This window comes from Anguilla anguilla, chromosome 3 (genome assembly GCF_013347855.1).
Source record: "Anguilla anguilla isolate fAngAng1 chromosome 3, fAngAng1.pri, whole genome shotgun sequence".
Classification (NCBI taxonomy): domain Eukaryota; kingdom Metazoa; phylum Chordata; class Actinopteri; order Anguilliformes; family Anguillidae; genus Anguilla; species Anguilla anguilla.
Window position 1 is genome coordinate 18,593,828 of NC_049203.1, and position 16,779 is coordinate 18,610,606.

Genomic DNA, 16,779 nt, shown 5'->3' on the forward strand with positions numbered 1-16,779 from the left:
CATTTTATGTAAACATAGTAATGCCTTCCATTTTTACAAAAATGTCTATTTAAGGCAACTGGATAAATACTGAAGCAATTCAGGTTACAGTAAGTACCTTGCTCAAGGGTGCAACAACAGCTCTCAGCCAGGAAATGGACCTAAAAACCTTAAAAACCCAGTTCTTTAGCCACTCTGTCACGTACTACATGCTGCCTGCATCAGGAGTGACAGGGATATTGTCGACATTTTTTCATCAATCTCAGTCAGTTGAGCTCTGCAGCTCTTGGCCACACGGGAGACACCTTTATTCATTCCTGCTGGGCTGCTCAGATCCGTGGGTCAGCTTGATCTCGGCGGTGACTGCGTAGCACAATGCACCTACCCTCATCTTAACGATGACTCTTCTACGCTCCAAGTGATATTCGCTGATTTTTTTTTCATAACCTCTACCTTTCTGAAACTTGATTCCCCAGTGATTTTATTATTTCATGGTCTCGGGCTAAAGCACTTTTTTTTTTCTTTCTTTTTTTTCTTTTCCATTGAATTATGCACACAATTTAGCAGTGATGCACGCAGAAAGAGCCAGCAGGTCTGTCAGTTCCACCGGGGACATTACCATACACATGAGTCAGCTGTGTGTAACTAGCTGCGTAAAGGAATCGGTGTGACCAGCATGCAAAATCGGTCGACATTTGAGAGCACAGGAACTTGTTTTCACATGCACACCACCAGTCCCTCCAGACAACAAAGCACTGACCGATTATTTCAGAGATTCACTGATCAAACTGCATGTTAAAACATTTATTTCTATCATCTAAAATATGAATTCTTTTCAAAACCTCAACCCTGCCACCCCCAGTTTTGTTGTTTAAAATGTTATAAACATGAAACATAAAAAAGCATTATAGAATTACTTCACACATGATACAGCATCCTCAGAATTCCCTAACTATTGACAGAACTCTAACATACACGAATCTTAAAGTATTGACCCTGGTGGAGCGCAGCTGGAACACTAATAGGCCTGTACATTAATTGGCAAAAATGAAAGGAAAATGGATTCTTGGTTTCCGTAATGCAGCAGAAGTACAGGATGAGAGCAGCGTTTTGGAACAGCGTGTCCACGCGTTCTGTTCCAGAGCAGCTTAGGAGCAGCACTCTGCTCGCCCTTTGTGTCAAGGTTTCAGAGTGCTCTCTGTCTCTGAGCCAGAGTGCCTTTTATGTGTGCCACTTTACAGATTTTCCGGGAAACATCTGATTGATGTGACCCCAGTGTTTGTAGGCAGTAGCAACAATAATGCCCATTATTTTAACCCTGCCAGAGCTGTAACATTTATTACTTCCCATACTGAAGAAGGTCTTATAGATGTGTTAGCGTATACTATAGGTTGCTTCTTCCAACTGAAAAGACTAAGAACCATGTATAAATTAGAAGGGGCAAGCAAACACAAACATCCTTTAAAACTTAATAGAGGAGAACAAAATATACATTTTCAAAAATGTCAGATGTTTTTATTGTTACATAATTATTATGCATATTTAAAACAAACAGCTTTGCATATGCTTATAGCTTTTATTTTTGACTTGACTTATTTGCCCGAAGTAGCACCATTTGTCACTGTTAAAAATGATCTTTGTAAGTTTACATTGACCTGTGCCAGCCTGCCTTCACATAACAAAAAGCTTTTCGGGGAAATATCGGGAGAGAAAAGATTAGATATGTGAATTTATTGTTGCTGTTAAATTTATCACAGTGGTATTCTCAACATCATTATTATGCATAAATCCATTAACAACTATTACTGGTCCTGATCCATGGTGAGACACAAAGAACTAAAGTGCAAATATGTCTGAAACTATTTTGGGGAAAAGAATGTGTTGCTGCTTAAATCTGAATTTACATTGTATCTGAGCATGGATGAGCAGAGATCCCTAGAAATTCTTAGAAATAAAGCTATGGTTGGAGTTTAATGGCAACACATTTCTCTGTTTTCCACACTGCCTTTTAAAGGTAGTCAAGTCAGGAGAGGCCCTAAAGAGATTTAATCTACCATGACGTTTAAGATAGAAAACAGACCTGGAAGAGTCTCAGAAGAGCTAAGAATCTCTGGTATATTTTCAGTCTAAGTCTGTTCAGTCCTTCATTCATCTTCAGATTTTCATTTCAAACACAGATTAAAGTACTTATTCATCATCTTCTGCAATCCTCTGGAAACTCCTTGACCGTTCAATACTCTGTCTTCCGAGAGGGGAAACCGTGACCCACAAAAGTTGAATATCAAGTTCATGGCAGTCTCAGTGAAAAAGGTAAGTTAATGATTGTGGTGCCAACTTTGGGCCTTGAAAGCAGAAAAGCAGGGTACGTGGGGGATAGGGTTTAACAGTTGTACATTCTAGTACTCTTTTCATAATAATGGCTGCACCATAGTGAGGCAAGGCTTTATAGGTATTTGGATTTGAGACCTCTCATAAAGTTTTTTATTTTATTTTATTTTTTTTATTGATTGCCTTAGGTTATTAGGGATCCCATGGAACTTCCTGAATCGTGGGTGTCCAGGAAAATTTAATAAATTGGTTCTATAAACATTTGTATACATTACATATGTATGTTATTTATAGTTTAATTGGTTAAATGATTCCCCGTCTTGATGGGATCTCAAGTACTTTAAGGTGGAAGCATACCTGCAGTAAATTTGAGTCAAACTCTCTCTTCAAATGACACAATACACACACACACACGCACACACACACACGCCCGCACTCATGTACGCACACACCCTCAAAAGGGACTGCAGTACTGTAAAAGCAGTGGTGGTATAATATAAAAAATATACTCATACAGTCAGAAGTGACAGGACCTACCCACAGACTGTCTTCTTGTTTGTACTGCTTCCAGGCTCCGCCTGTGTCACTGAACAACAGGAGATAGCTGGTCACCCAATCTGAGCTGCCATAGCGCCCCTGTGTGGCAATGGCTGTGATCTCCACCCTGCCCCGTAGGTCCACCTGCAGCCACTGGTGCCGGTCTGTCCTGCGTGGTACCCAGCCCCCGCCTCCTAGGGAGAAAGGACAGGCAGCATGTTGGTGGTGGTACATTTGTTGCTGGTATAGCTGGATGTTTGGCTGTGTGAAGTGATCTGTTGCTGGTTTACCTGGATTTAATGGTGACGTGTGGGGATTCGTTGCTGGTGTGAGGGTATTTGTTGCTGTTGTTGCATAACTTGCCCATAACTGTATAGTTAGTCACATGTCTGTGCTGATTGCTAAAAGATTGCTGAACTGGTCATGTACTTTATTGCTTATCCAGGCCATTGTAATGATGATGATGATGATGATGATGATGATGACAATGATGATGATGATGATGATGATGATGATTAAGATCTCTATTAAAGTGTAATATTTTCCTCAGTTTATATCAATGGAAAGGCTAAGAAGTCATGACTTAATTTGAGTCTGATTTTACGGAATACGTCTTACTTGCATAGATAAATTGATACTTTACAAGTCTGCCCTATTTAACTGTCAAAACAAATAGCTATTCAATTGTAAGATTAGAGTATAGCTTGATTATGAGGGGCTAAGTAAAACAATGAAAAATAACGATTGTGCATGTGTAATCTTAAATCTTATAAATAAAATATCAAATTAAATTTCCCTGCGCTTATATAACATCACAGATCACAATAAACTATATTATGAAGCAAAGAGTGTTTTTTGGAACATAAGGAGGAAAACAAAACACAAGGCGTAATACTTAACCACATATTGACAACTGAAACAACCGCAGTCTGGCCATTGACAAAGGCCAATATTAAAAAGTCCACAAAGAGGGAAGAAAACAGCGTGCGGTCACAGTGCAACAGGTGGAAACGGATACAGTTTCTCTAATTCACATTAAACACTTTCTGTAAAATAATAAAAAGCAACACAAAATGAAATATCACTGCTCACACTCTAACAAATGATGAAGCCGAGGAAAATTCACTGCCCATCGGATGGGTACAAGCCACTGACAACAGCCCCTACGCATCCAGCCCACTGTTGACACCAATGATAGGGCATCACATCCTAATGATCGGAGAAATGGCCATAAGAAGGAATCCTGTTTGCAAGGCTTCAGTCCCTGAAGTCTCACTAGGCCAAATAAACTTCTCAACCCAGTTCTCACTGCCCCTCTTACACTCATGTGTACTGTATTTAAAAGGAGTGACTGTGAATAAAAATTTGTTTAACATGAATATATTCATTAAAATGCTAGTCATGTAGACAACAAACTGGAGTGATAAACTTTTACAACAGAACATTTGTACAAGTTGAGTTTTCATTAGAAAAAGTGACAATTTTCATTCATTTGTGAAATAAATGAAAGGACAAATTATTATGTAGTCCACGTCAATACATTTTAAATATTATATAATAATGCAAAAAAACAAATAAACAATGCAAACTTATGTTTTTCAATCACATGTATAATTATATATGTGTAATAAAAAAGTACACTATGGTAACATACTTCTGAAATCAGCAGCCGTTTGCACACATTCAACTTTCTCCTTGTTCAGGCGGCACAGTACACTCCAAGGACATGAGTTTGATATGCTGTCTAATCACACACATCTACAAGAAAACATGACTGTCCTATTCCCCAAACAAAATGTCATTTCCCAATGGCACTCTCCAGCCGGCACTGCTATCGATTAAAGTAAATAAGATGTCTTGGGCATCACACGAAGCAGAGATTATTCATTACGTTACTCACCTTCTCTTCTATTAAGTTTGGCGAAGCGAGGAGAATGGTTTTCAGAGAACACCGAGGAACTCTGAAAGGATTTTTGCGGGAGCACTGACACCAAGGGTTCGTCGCAATAATCTGTAGGAGAGAAGAAGATAAATGGTGCCAAAAATGTATTTCTCAGTGGCTGATGATGAAGTCGTATTTTCACGATCACCATACTTACCTCTGCTCCCTTCTGTGAGATTGAGGTGACGGAATTCATTATGTGATAAATGTAACAGTGAATACTCTCTGAAGACTCATGCTTTAGTCTGCTATCCCCAGAAAAGATATCAGGACAAATCAGTCAAAGGCAAAACATCGGTCTTCAGAGGGCATGAATCATTCTCAATGCTCCACATATACAAACGCAGGACACAAACTTGATTTATCAGAGGAAAACTCATGTAAATCCACCATTTTGAGTTATCTGTGTGACAGTCACAAATAATTATTCAAATTTCAGGTGGTTTAGGTCTGCCAAAAGTTCCGAGGGAATTACAACCTCTGCCTTGAGTGGAGATGGTCACAGTGCTTGAGCCTTCATGAGAGGAGAAGAAATAGGTTGCTACAGTAACATTGTTTTGCTGATGACATTGTCCCTGAATACAACTGAAAACACTTCAGTTGCATTTCAAAGCAACTGAAAAGACTGTTCAGGTTAAAAGACAGAGGTGACTTGGGCGCTTATGTACTTGGCCCATAAATGGATTTCACTCTGAATGTGACGTGCCTGATGCACTGTCCTTACCCACTATTCACGAGAATGCTGAGTGTGATTTGCTCAACAATGAAAAACCAGACTTTTTTATGCATTGAAATACATATCTCTTAAATATTCTTTAGTCACAGTTCTCCCTCATCATTTTGACTATGAGCTTATTTGCTGTCTGCCTTTGCTTGTCAGCCATATCTTCTAGTCCTTAGGTTTTTCAGATATTAGTGCAGCAGATCTAAGAGAAATTGCAGCAGTGATTAATTCCAAACATGTGTAAGGAACAATGAACATACAATAATATCTCAATGAACCAGAAAATTAAGAAGGGATGACTTTCAGAAAAAGGATATATGCTGACTATAATGCCGTTTATGTCACGTATGTACAGTGTTTGTGTGTGAAGCAGTTTGGTACATTCTACAATGATTTTTTTTTGTCTGCACCATTTTATTTTCTCCCCTCCATCTTTTCATTCTCTCTTTATCAGGTTAATTTAATTCAGTTTCATTTCAGCATGCTTCATTGACATGGCAAACAAAACACCCACTTGCATTGCCATACTACATTAAGTTGTAACAAACAATATTGACTATTGCTATACAAATTGAATTTCTAATTTTGATTAGATTAATTCCTTCTTTCCTCAATGAACACACACACACACACACACGCACACACACACACATATACACGCCCGCACATATTCTTGTAATTACTGTCCCTTAGCCTTTCTCTGTTTATATTAGTATAGTTTTAAACACTACTGTTTATACACAATACTCCACGGAATTGCAACATACTGACCCCAACCTACCCCCTGACAGATCAATTCTGCATGCTTGAGTGTATGACAGACACTCATTTCCCTGGCAGCGTTTCCCCGGTAACCGTATATTAAGTATGTGTTTGGTCCCCTATGGCTAAATATGAATCATACAGTAAAAGTAAGTGTGTGTAGCCCCCAGAGTCCTGATTCTAGTACATTTTGATTAAAGCAAATTAGGGATGTCACGATACCAGTATTTTGGTAGTTGATACCAATACCAGTGAAATTCTCTCACAAAAATTCACGTCAAATTTACCTTTTCAATTTGTAACAAAATATGTGACATGAAAGCACATAAAATTCCACATTTTCACACTTAATTCTATACCATGGTAATAAACGAGATGTACTTCAGCATATACTCCTTTATTAAAAGTTATGTATGAACATAAACAAAAAAAAAAAAAAAAAAACTAGAACAGTGGCTTGTAGCCTTCAAGTATTAAATGGCAGGCATGTCGCCTTCAACAGTTAAAAGCAAACGGCAGCTTTAGAGTATCTCCTTCCAGTACCAACCGAGTACTTATATTCGAGTAAACAACATTGTGCTTAGTTGTTATAGCTACATTTGCAATGGTTGTCAAGATCTTTATTACAGCCAGTTAAATGTGCTAGATCTACCAATTTATTCTGTGTGGCCTACATACACTCATCCACAAACATTTTCTTGCAGGTTACTATCTCCAAGGACTCATTTTGTCTGTTTTTTATTTAAATGTTTTTAAATTTCACTTGCTTATTGTAGGCTACAGAAAACGAATGTAATCCAAAGCGAGTCCTCTCCGAATCTCAAAATGATTGACGTCAGAAGGGAACACCCACCTTACCAACTTGCTAAATTGTCTTTTTCAGTACCAGTGCCACATGCTTTTGGGGTAAATCTGGCATTACCGTTATTCTCTCGTGTGGGTGGGCATTGCCAATGCTTTCCAACTTTCCTAGACGTCTTCCTCTGCTTGTTGTCAGTCAGAAAGGAGTGCAGCAGAAAAACTAGTACCTTCATGTTTTCTGAACTTTGGCTTCAAATTGGTACCAAAGTATCGGTTTGTGTGACATCCCTAAAGCAAATTAAAGCAGCTTAACATTTAAAAAGCATCTTGAATCCCTTACATTCAATTTGCCTTTTCACATGTGAAAATCACAATTTCACATACAAATTTTACATTTTCATATGTGAATTAAAATGTATTATTATATGTATTATATAATCTATTATATATAGGTGAAAAGAAAATGCCACATGTGAACTGGACATTATCACATGATTGGCTTTTTCTACCTGTGAATGAAAATGTCTACAGGTGAATAGAAAATAGGTCCCAGGAAGCTGTGTTGAATTTGTATTTGCATGTAGTTTTTGAAATGTGAATTACAATTTCCACATGTGAAAAAACGTGTTTGTTCCGCTCTCATCTTATACGTGGGATTATTTTCATAGTTCACACGTGTACTCTTCACATGCTGTGTGACCGCATGCTTTTTGAACACATGTGGTTATTAAACGTGATTTTTTTCATAAGGGCAAAGAGGGCAGGCGGGAAGAGAAAAGGTAGCGACTGGTGCCCATTATGTGGGTCAGAAAGACAGCCGGTTCACCCAAAGCTCTGTTTCTAATTTTGCCCTGAAAAATTTTAAAACTGTGTTAATCTTATTCTGTGGTCAAGGGTACTGCATGACTGTTTGGTAACCAGCTCTAAACTCCAAATAAGGAGCGGAAAAAAATAAATTAAGCAAAATGTTGGAACCTTCCAGGGCTAGTGCAGTAAGCTGAATTAACTGGAGATGCTCTCAGGGTGAGAGTGGGACAGAAGGGCTTCTGTTTCTGGGTGAACCCTTCACACATCGAAGCTGTGCCTGCCAGCTGAGCAGTCTGCTGATGCCGCTTCAGAGCAGAATCTCCTGGAAAAAGAGCTGCTCTGTCTCCTGATTGGGTTGTACTCTTTGTGCGTTTTATGTTTGTGGGTTAGACAGCCTTTCAAAGCCAGATAGTCAAGTCAGTGGTTCTGCTAATGAAGCGCAGTGTTTTATGGATGGGAAAAGAGGGAGATTTCTAGGGGTGAACGGTCCTACAAATCCAGCTAACCAACATCATTTCCCCCAATGGCCTACTGCCTTCCTATTATTGTGAAAAACAAATAAATCATTTGTGAATCTAGATGGAGTACAAGTTACAATATGTAAATACATACAATATATATTTTTAAAAAAACTATAGTAAGAACAATTTTCTTATTATTCTTTTGAGAACAATCTTTATAAAAATAAAATGAGCAACCCAGCCATTTGAAATGACACCTTAAATCACAGCCCCATATAATTTGCAACTCTGAACCTGGTGTGGGAGGTGCCTATTGATCTATTCTTCATTGTGGCCTTATATCTCTCAGGGTTAGCACATGGGGACAGAATAAAAGATAAGACAGCAGCCAAGTCCAAATCAGCACACTTGCATACTATTGTGTATACCTGAGCACAATGGATGAGATAGTTGTAAAGTAGACAAAATTATCTCTAAATGTAGTGCACTTAAGATGATATACTTCTTTCCAGGGTTTCGCTGAGTATATTCGGGACCGTACTTTTCAGGAAGTAAACAATCATTTTGGTCCCATAGATATGACACAAAGCTTAAGTTTAGAAATGAGCCACAGCTTCACTGATGTTTTCATCATTAACAACAACAGTGACACGTGAGCATGGCCGCACAACGGTGGTACATCTCACAACACTCCCACGTTGGTTAGAAAATAGTATGGAGGATTCTTTTTGCATACTGCCCACCCTGTACTAAAACATACGTGCTAAACAGTACTGCTTAGTGGACAGTGCATACATTGAAGATATGGTAGTTAGGAGGCCGAGGGTGGCCCTGGAGGGTGGATGTCTTTCCAGTGTGACTTAGCACCTAGTTACACACGTCGCCTGGTCTCTTGGGTCTGAACTGGATGGTGAGTCTAAGGTGAATATAAAAATCAGGATCACCATTCAGCCCTTGTGAGGTAGTCCTGACCTACAGTCTGGTACAACTTTAGGCTGATTACTGCAATTGTCTCTGTAAGGCCCATTATAAAGACACAGTTCCCTAACCTGCTGGCATTGCCTTCCGTTTTGCCTTTGGTCCATTTCTGTGTGCGTATTGATTTTTATTTTTCTGTATTTTGAACGGGTGAATAAACGGGCCATTGGCCATTTCAAAGGCATCATTGTAAACCAAATCATCACCATGTACAGTGAACTCTCCTGTCACTGCTCCACAGAAACATTTTATTAAACACCAGGAAAATTGCAAAGTGAATAACATACTGTAAGACAGGCTTACACACTGCACTTATGAAACCATTTACAAACACTGTTTTCCTCTCAGTCGTTATGTTCTTTTTTTATCAGCCTGCCTTCACTGAGCCACAAAGTGAGCAATGGCCTTGCCATGAGAGAATGCCCCAGCAACTATATATATTTTTTGTTGCTATTGTATTACTCATTGTTTTACATGCCTGAAGTTCAGCCAGATCTCTATGGTTTTTGTTAATATGCTTATTGTCTTCTACATTATGTTTTTTGTTTAGTTTAGTTTTTTCTTAATTGTATGCAAATTGATAAAGCTTACAAATTAATTATAGTCTGGGGATGCATACACTTGGCCTTGCCATGAAAAAATCCAGCAAAGTCCTCTCCTGTTATAAAATTGAATATGTTTAATGCATCTGCATGACATTTGGACTATCATACCGTACTCTGTAATGAAGCGATGTATTTTCTTTCCTCCACTTAACCCAGAGGATTGCAATTTTGAACTAAAATGCCCAGTCAGGTGCACACACTTTGTGAAACTCCATGACTGAGTGAGTTTAAGATTTACGGAGCCTGGCATCATCCTGAATTAAAAAGCCATTAAGGGTATAAAATGAAAATCCCACAGGAAGGGCAAGGTAAAACTGTATGAATGGGCTAATTTCAGAGAGGTAATTGCACGAGGCCTGGACTCAGATGGCTCTGTTGTATTTGTCAGTGAGCATTAACTGTGCAGCAGGGTGGCAGTGTAGTATAATGGTTAGGGCTAGCAACGTAAGTTTGTACATTTGCCCTAGTACCCTTGAACAAAGCACTTCACAAATGTTGCTTCAGAAAATATCAGCAAATATTCGGCAGTATAAATGGATTTTATGTAAAGAATGTAAGCTGTGCAAGTCACTTTAGATGAGAGCTTCTGTTAAATGCCTACACACACACACACACACACACACATATATATATATAATTTTTTTTTTTTTTTTGCATAAGCTGTTCATTGAGTGGGGTGTAGAATAAGGGTGTGCCCCAAGTACAAGACCGTATTCATAAAATCCCAAATAATGACATTGTAACAAATTATAAACATAGAAATATTAATAAATATGAATAGAATTATTTGGAATTTTTTTCTTATAAACAATGGCAAAGTAATAGTGCATGCTTTTCTGTCGCTGCTGTTTTAACTGGCATGTTTTGATTGTTTCCTTGTTTCCCAAACGGTTGATAAATGACTGCTGTCATTTATGCTTTAGCCTGACGAACAAGAATAAGAAAAATCAAGCAGTGTGATTCATACATTTGTCCAAAAGAGAGGTCATGCGTTTCTTTACCAATAATGGCAGCCAACTTCAAGCAGCCCCTCCCCCGCTAAGCTGTCGTCAAAATAGCCAGCTGGTGACCCAGAGATAGCGTAGACTAGCAGGCGTTGCGTTCACATGCATTGCTACTTCGTCACCAAAAAATCTAAACTAACCTAAACTAGAGTAGCATGAAGATAGAGACACAATATGTGTATGTAATCTATCTTTAAACTGTCAAATGTCTGTCCATAATATACTGTGTGTATTTGTGATCAAATGGCCTACCCAGAATCATTAAAGTCAGCATTTACTCCTCAATAGCAGAAGAGAAACACTTTCCCATTTTCTGGTTACAACCATGCCAAATTTCTGTCCAGTTTCTATCTGAATACAAATCCACATTCAAATACTTTTTATCAGTCGAACAAATGCAGATACAAATAGTGGCATCTCCGCATACCCCTAATGTAGAAGGAATAGTATCCCAGGCTAGGAGAATGGCTCAGTGTCGCTCTGTTTGATGTAGCGTAGGATTTCTCCGAGGTCAGCATGGACAGGACTTATTTTTAAAGCCGGGCAATGCAAGAGTAATGGTGCAGCCTTTCAGGGTCCTGCAAAACTGCAGTAAAACCTTTATGGGTCTGCTGCAATAGAAGTTATGAGAATTTAATGTCCCACTAATACTGCAGATGTGTAGACATTGCTGAGCATTCTAATCAACTATTATTTGACAGTTAATGTCAAAATTAGCCCTGCTAAATTCAAAATAAATGTTGTGGTAAACAGGGGCTGCATCTCATTCAAATTATTCAATATTTACAGAAAAGCCCTGTTAATCATTCCTTGAAATCGTCCATGTTGGCTTCTTTGTACCACATCTTCTTATCTAGGCTAGCTAATGAGCACAATGAAAGATAAGTACTGGGAATGTCAAGAAGTTCATTGGTTGTTTCAGCACACACTCATTCTGATGTCAACTACGGCCAACAGGTTCTGGTAAACGGGCTACATCTCAACTAAATATTTACAGAAAAAGCGTGTTAATGAAGTCTTCCATCAGGGGCGCCCTTTTCAGACTCTGATGTGACAGAGACTGCACCTAAAAGGCAGGTCAAATGCTTAAAAGGGAACTTCATTACCATACATCAGTTACATTATCCCCCATTGCAGCAGACATGGGACCAAATGCAGTTCATGGGTCATTGTAAATTGTAATACCATTTCCAGTGTAAAATCCACTCTAGTAAATTATACAAACAAATCATACTGGACTTATCTAACCACTGAAAAAACAGTCAAATAATGCTGAAAAGGACTGCTAATTATCTTGTGTCTTCTCTATCCTGGGGCAAAAAAAATAAAATCTAAGAAGTCTGCTTGCTTCCTTGATATTTTGGAAATGATATTCAGAACTTACTTTGGTAGTTCAGAGAGATGATATAAACTTTAAAGTTACAATCTCGAAGATTTCCGTTTCGTTCTCTTTGGCGGTACCAATGGCGAGAAGCGGTAATTGCAGGTGTGTTTTTGGACCTCACTTCCCAGAGATCCAACCGGATCCAACCAGTGTCACCTGTGTGACGTCAGTCAGTTGGCACCTAGGCCATGCCAACTATAACACTATTTATTGAATAAGAAATGGTTGCTATAAAAGTAACGTTATGTGCATACTCATTCGTTGTCTAACATTAAGCTAACTTAAACTGTCTTCACACTGCCGAGCCGGGTTAAAATGCTGTAGCAGACCTGGAGTAGAATTAGTGATGATCAATTTCCACAAATGTTCTTTATCCTTTTGCTCGGTCTGAACATCTTTACACTGCAGAGAAACTGCAGTGCAAATAGCTATGTAATTTAGTAATGTTACATTGTCATCAAATGTAATACGAAATCTACATCAACAACTAATATGACCTGTCATGTTACACAAAAACTTTTTAGGGTTCCATAGCCACCACCCCCCGACCCCCCCACCCCTTCTCTGCTATTGTAACGCTGGCAGACACCGGAAAAAAACAGTACGCCGCTCACACACAAGTGAGCTGAAGAGCGAGCCTGTTGCGTTAGCTCCGCCTACCCTCTCTGGCGAACCAACCACTGATGGGTGATGGAAAACGCGTCACTAACTATGCGCCCCTTGTGATTTTTTCCCGGGAATGTCGCCACAGACACCCAGTTCTTTAATCATAAATTATTATAATAATAATTATATAAATTAATATAATAATTGTGTTACCTAATTCGGCGATAGATAGTGACTTAACAGACATTTATTTTAATGAAAATCTTCGAGATTATTACTAACTGTAATTTATGTAATCTTCCCCGAAACCTATGGTCACTTGACTCTATCTCAAAGAAACTGCGAGGCACAGCATGCATGCCACAGACAGACAACCCTTAACAGTTACAATGAACTACTGTCATGATCAATGCACTTCTTCTGATTAATATTTTAGAGTGAGTACAAAAAAGTCTGTTTCATTTCAAACGGCTGCTCCTCCCTCAGGTTATCTCCCTTTTAAATTAGCTGAATGGCATCTCAACATTTTAAGATTCTAAGCAGCCAGTACAACAACCTGACATTTATCTGTTATGAAATGTGCATGAATCTAGAGAACCTACAAACACAGATGTGACATTGGCACTCATTAAAATGTATGTGTGTGTGTGTGCACGTGCGTGCATGCGTGTGTGTGTGTGTGCGTGTGTAGGTGTGTGTCTGTGTGTGCACTTGTCACACAAATGGAAAATGCATATACATATACAGTCATACTATATATGGGAAAAATGACCTTGGAACAGTGGCCCAGTCTTCAATAAATTCCATTCAATAAAAGGCTTTTATTTGAGAACAGTAAGACCCCAGGCTCAGTTCCCAGCGTGTCACTTATTTGCTGTTAATTTAAAAGAATGTTGGGTGAGAGAGAGAGAGAAAAAAAAAAAAACCCTGTGATTGAATCACCCACAATCCACAGTCAGTCTGCAGGGTCAGTCGTAGTAACATTTCCTGAAGCACTATGGTAAAAACACTGAAATAGCTATATTTTTACATGAAATACATGCTTTATTATTTCAAAGGCATTTACTTGGCTTACTTAGTAGGCCTAGTTCTACTTGGTGAAGTAAAGCATTTGTAAATCAGGAAAATTGCACTCAATATGGTCTAAGAAATGAACATAATAATAATAATAATAATAATACATTTTTGTATTTTAATTTTTTAATTCATTTGTTGCAACTAAAATCATGAATCACTATTTCAGGTGCATTAGAACTACATCGGCTGAGGCCCACTGATTTGTTCTGCTACAGTCATTACGTATGTACCATAAAAATTCTACAAATGTAGAAATAGTGAACCATTTCTGGTCATCTTTGTGCATTCTCTTTCATAAGTAACTGCAAGCGAATGAATTATTATAAACACATATTTACTAATATGGTTTATGCACATATATTCAATTCACATAACATGTTTGATTTCTGTTCATATTGCTCCATGTTTTTTTTTTTGTTTTTTTTTTTTTCCAGAAAAACAGATTTCCTGGGAATTGTGTTTTTTTAATCTCTGATATTTAAAGTAGTACATTTTAGGAAAATATTAAAATACTAATATTATAGGACTGAGTAGGTGCAAGTTTAGGTTTTTACACCTAAATATTTTCCCTGATTATCGCCTCAGAAACTTTTTTCATTCAGGAAACATTGCAATGTGCAATTAGATATGCTTGTAAAACAATGAACTGTATTATTATTTTTTCCCAAGAATGTCCTCTTGGGCAACATCAATGATGCCCTTTCAGCATTAATCAGGTTTTACAGATGATGTGAAAAATGTTTATGCTGATGGAACTCAAATCTATGTTTGCATAATTACAGTTGATATTTAAATAGCCTTTTCAAAGGCCAAAACTTGCAATATAATCAACTGCCAGCAAAGTGAAGGGCAATTAATTCTGTCATTTACAGAATAAATATGTGTATTACTTCCTGAAATCAGAACATCATTTTCTTTCATAGCAATGAGAGCATTCATTTGCAAATGCCATAGAGGTCTTTTTCATAGTGCCTGGATCAATAAGCTGTGACAGAAAGAAAAATTATCCCAAAACAGGGAAAATTATTGTTGTTTGAGCTACAACATTAAGCAACATGACCCTTTTTGCATTTGCAGTCCAAACTTTCAGCAGACACTCTTATTTAGAGTGGCTTACACAGTTCACACGTTTTCTTACATACAGTGTATACAGTAGGATAGTACTCTTAAGAAATCTAAGTACTTTGCCTCCACTAGAAATCAAACTCAAAATCAAATACAACAAATTCAATCCAGCAAACCCCAGGCCTTTAACCATTATACTACACTGCCACCTGAAAATAACTGCCCTAATATGAATTCTATCGGTACCAACATGGACGCAGGCTAAATATAGTAGCTACCTACTGTATGTAAGACAACATTTTCTGTACTAGAAAAAATTCTATGAAAAATATATAATTCAGCAAAATTATTAAGCAGCAAAACAGAAAACATACCATAAAACTTAATTTAAACATGAGTCTTATAACAATTAAGGAAACAAAAATTGTATAAGGGCAGAACATAGAAACACATCTTGCCCTACAGTATGTCAGCATATCTTTTACTTGACCTCTGTTAACCTTAAGGAAGGAGCACTCACTCAATGAAATTAAGTAATCGATTATTAGGCAGTGTTCATTTACATTTTCCTGGAGTGGATTTACAATTATGGAGACATCAGCAAACTTGAGGATGTACTGTAATTGCTTCTACAGTCTTCTACACGATTGTAATGACTTCTTCAGTCGTCAGTTTGTATTTGAAATGCACACAAGAGAGAATGCAACCCTGAGATGGATTTTGGTGTTTTATTCTTCCAAATCAATAGATCCCATTCAACTCACTCTTGGGATCTATTGATTTGGAAGAATAAAACACCAAAATCCAACCTTAGAATTCAAAATAGAAAATTAAAATGATGCAAGTTTTAGCTGAAAGATGTAGTTGGTCTGCATTCAATGCAAAGGGGAAGTAAAAAAAAAAAGCAGTTTAGAATGTTCTCCATGGGTTTTCCCTCCAGTGGTAAAATGAGCTTCCCATCATAAGCATTGGCCACATGGGTGCACAGGAAGCATACCAAATGCAGTGCATTATATGAAGCAATAAATCTTTTATAAGGCTACGGAATTTGCCGATTTCATCTTATCATGATGGAAATGGTTTTATCCCATCTTCTGACATTAGTCCATTTAAAATATGGAGGAATAGGATTGGGTTTTAAGAACAGCCTCATCTTCAAAGGGCTGCCTTTTACCATCCATTGTCAGCAGAGCACAGAATGATTAGGAAAGGTCCTTCTCTGTTCCTCTAAAATTAGGACAATTCCTGAGCTATTACTGAACAATTAAGGAAATCATTAAGGTTGGCAAAGGCAAGCCATCTTCATTTATCACAGCCTATCTGTCTGGCAGTGGATTTGTTTCATTCACAAGGTATGTTTGCTCGGTCTGCATTTGCTCAAAGTTATTTTTGAGTATTTGCAATAGCTAACAACGAGCCTGAGAGTGATGATGTTTATCAATGACACTTAAAATGGAAGCCAAGCCTTCTTTTCACACGTGACCACCACTGTGAGTGAGGCATTTAATCTGACCTGATTCATCTGCTTGTCAGATTGTAGTGGCAACCTTCTGCACTGAGTCAATGTAAACTGGGGATGTTGTGGATTAATCAGTTGTTTAATAGACTGATATTGAGTGATACAATATGCCCATCTATGCATTACACTCATCAAAGCAGAACCCCAGACAGCATGCTAAGGAACATAATTCCAGTGTATATTTTAAGTCTATGTATTGC

At 37.9% G+C, this 16,779-nt stretch overlaps 1 protein-coding gene across 4 annotated transcripts in view; it reads right to left on the reverse strand.

Annotated features, from left to right (window-relative positions):
- The window catches only part of LOC118222986 (contactin-associated protein-like 5), a 93,715-nt gene that overhangs the window by 58,560 nt on the left and 18,376 nt on the right, over positions 1-16,779 (reverse strand). For 3 of the 4 annotated variants that reach the window (XM_035409014.1, XM_035409012.1, XM_035409011.1), the window contains exons 2-3: positions 4,745-4,855; positions 2,845-3,038 (exon numbers count right to left, since the gene is read on the reverse strand). In XM_035409014.1, the coding sequence (XP_035264905.1) occupies positions 2,845-3,038; positions 4,745-4,855 (305 nt within the window). The remainder of the gene's footprint in view (positions 1-2,844; positions 3,039-4,744; positions 4,856-16,779) is intronic. The other variant, XM_035409013.1, reaches the window with a different exon arrangement.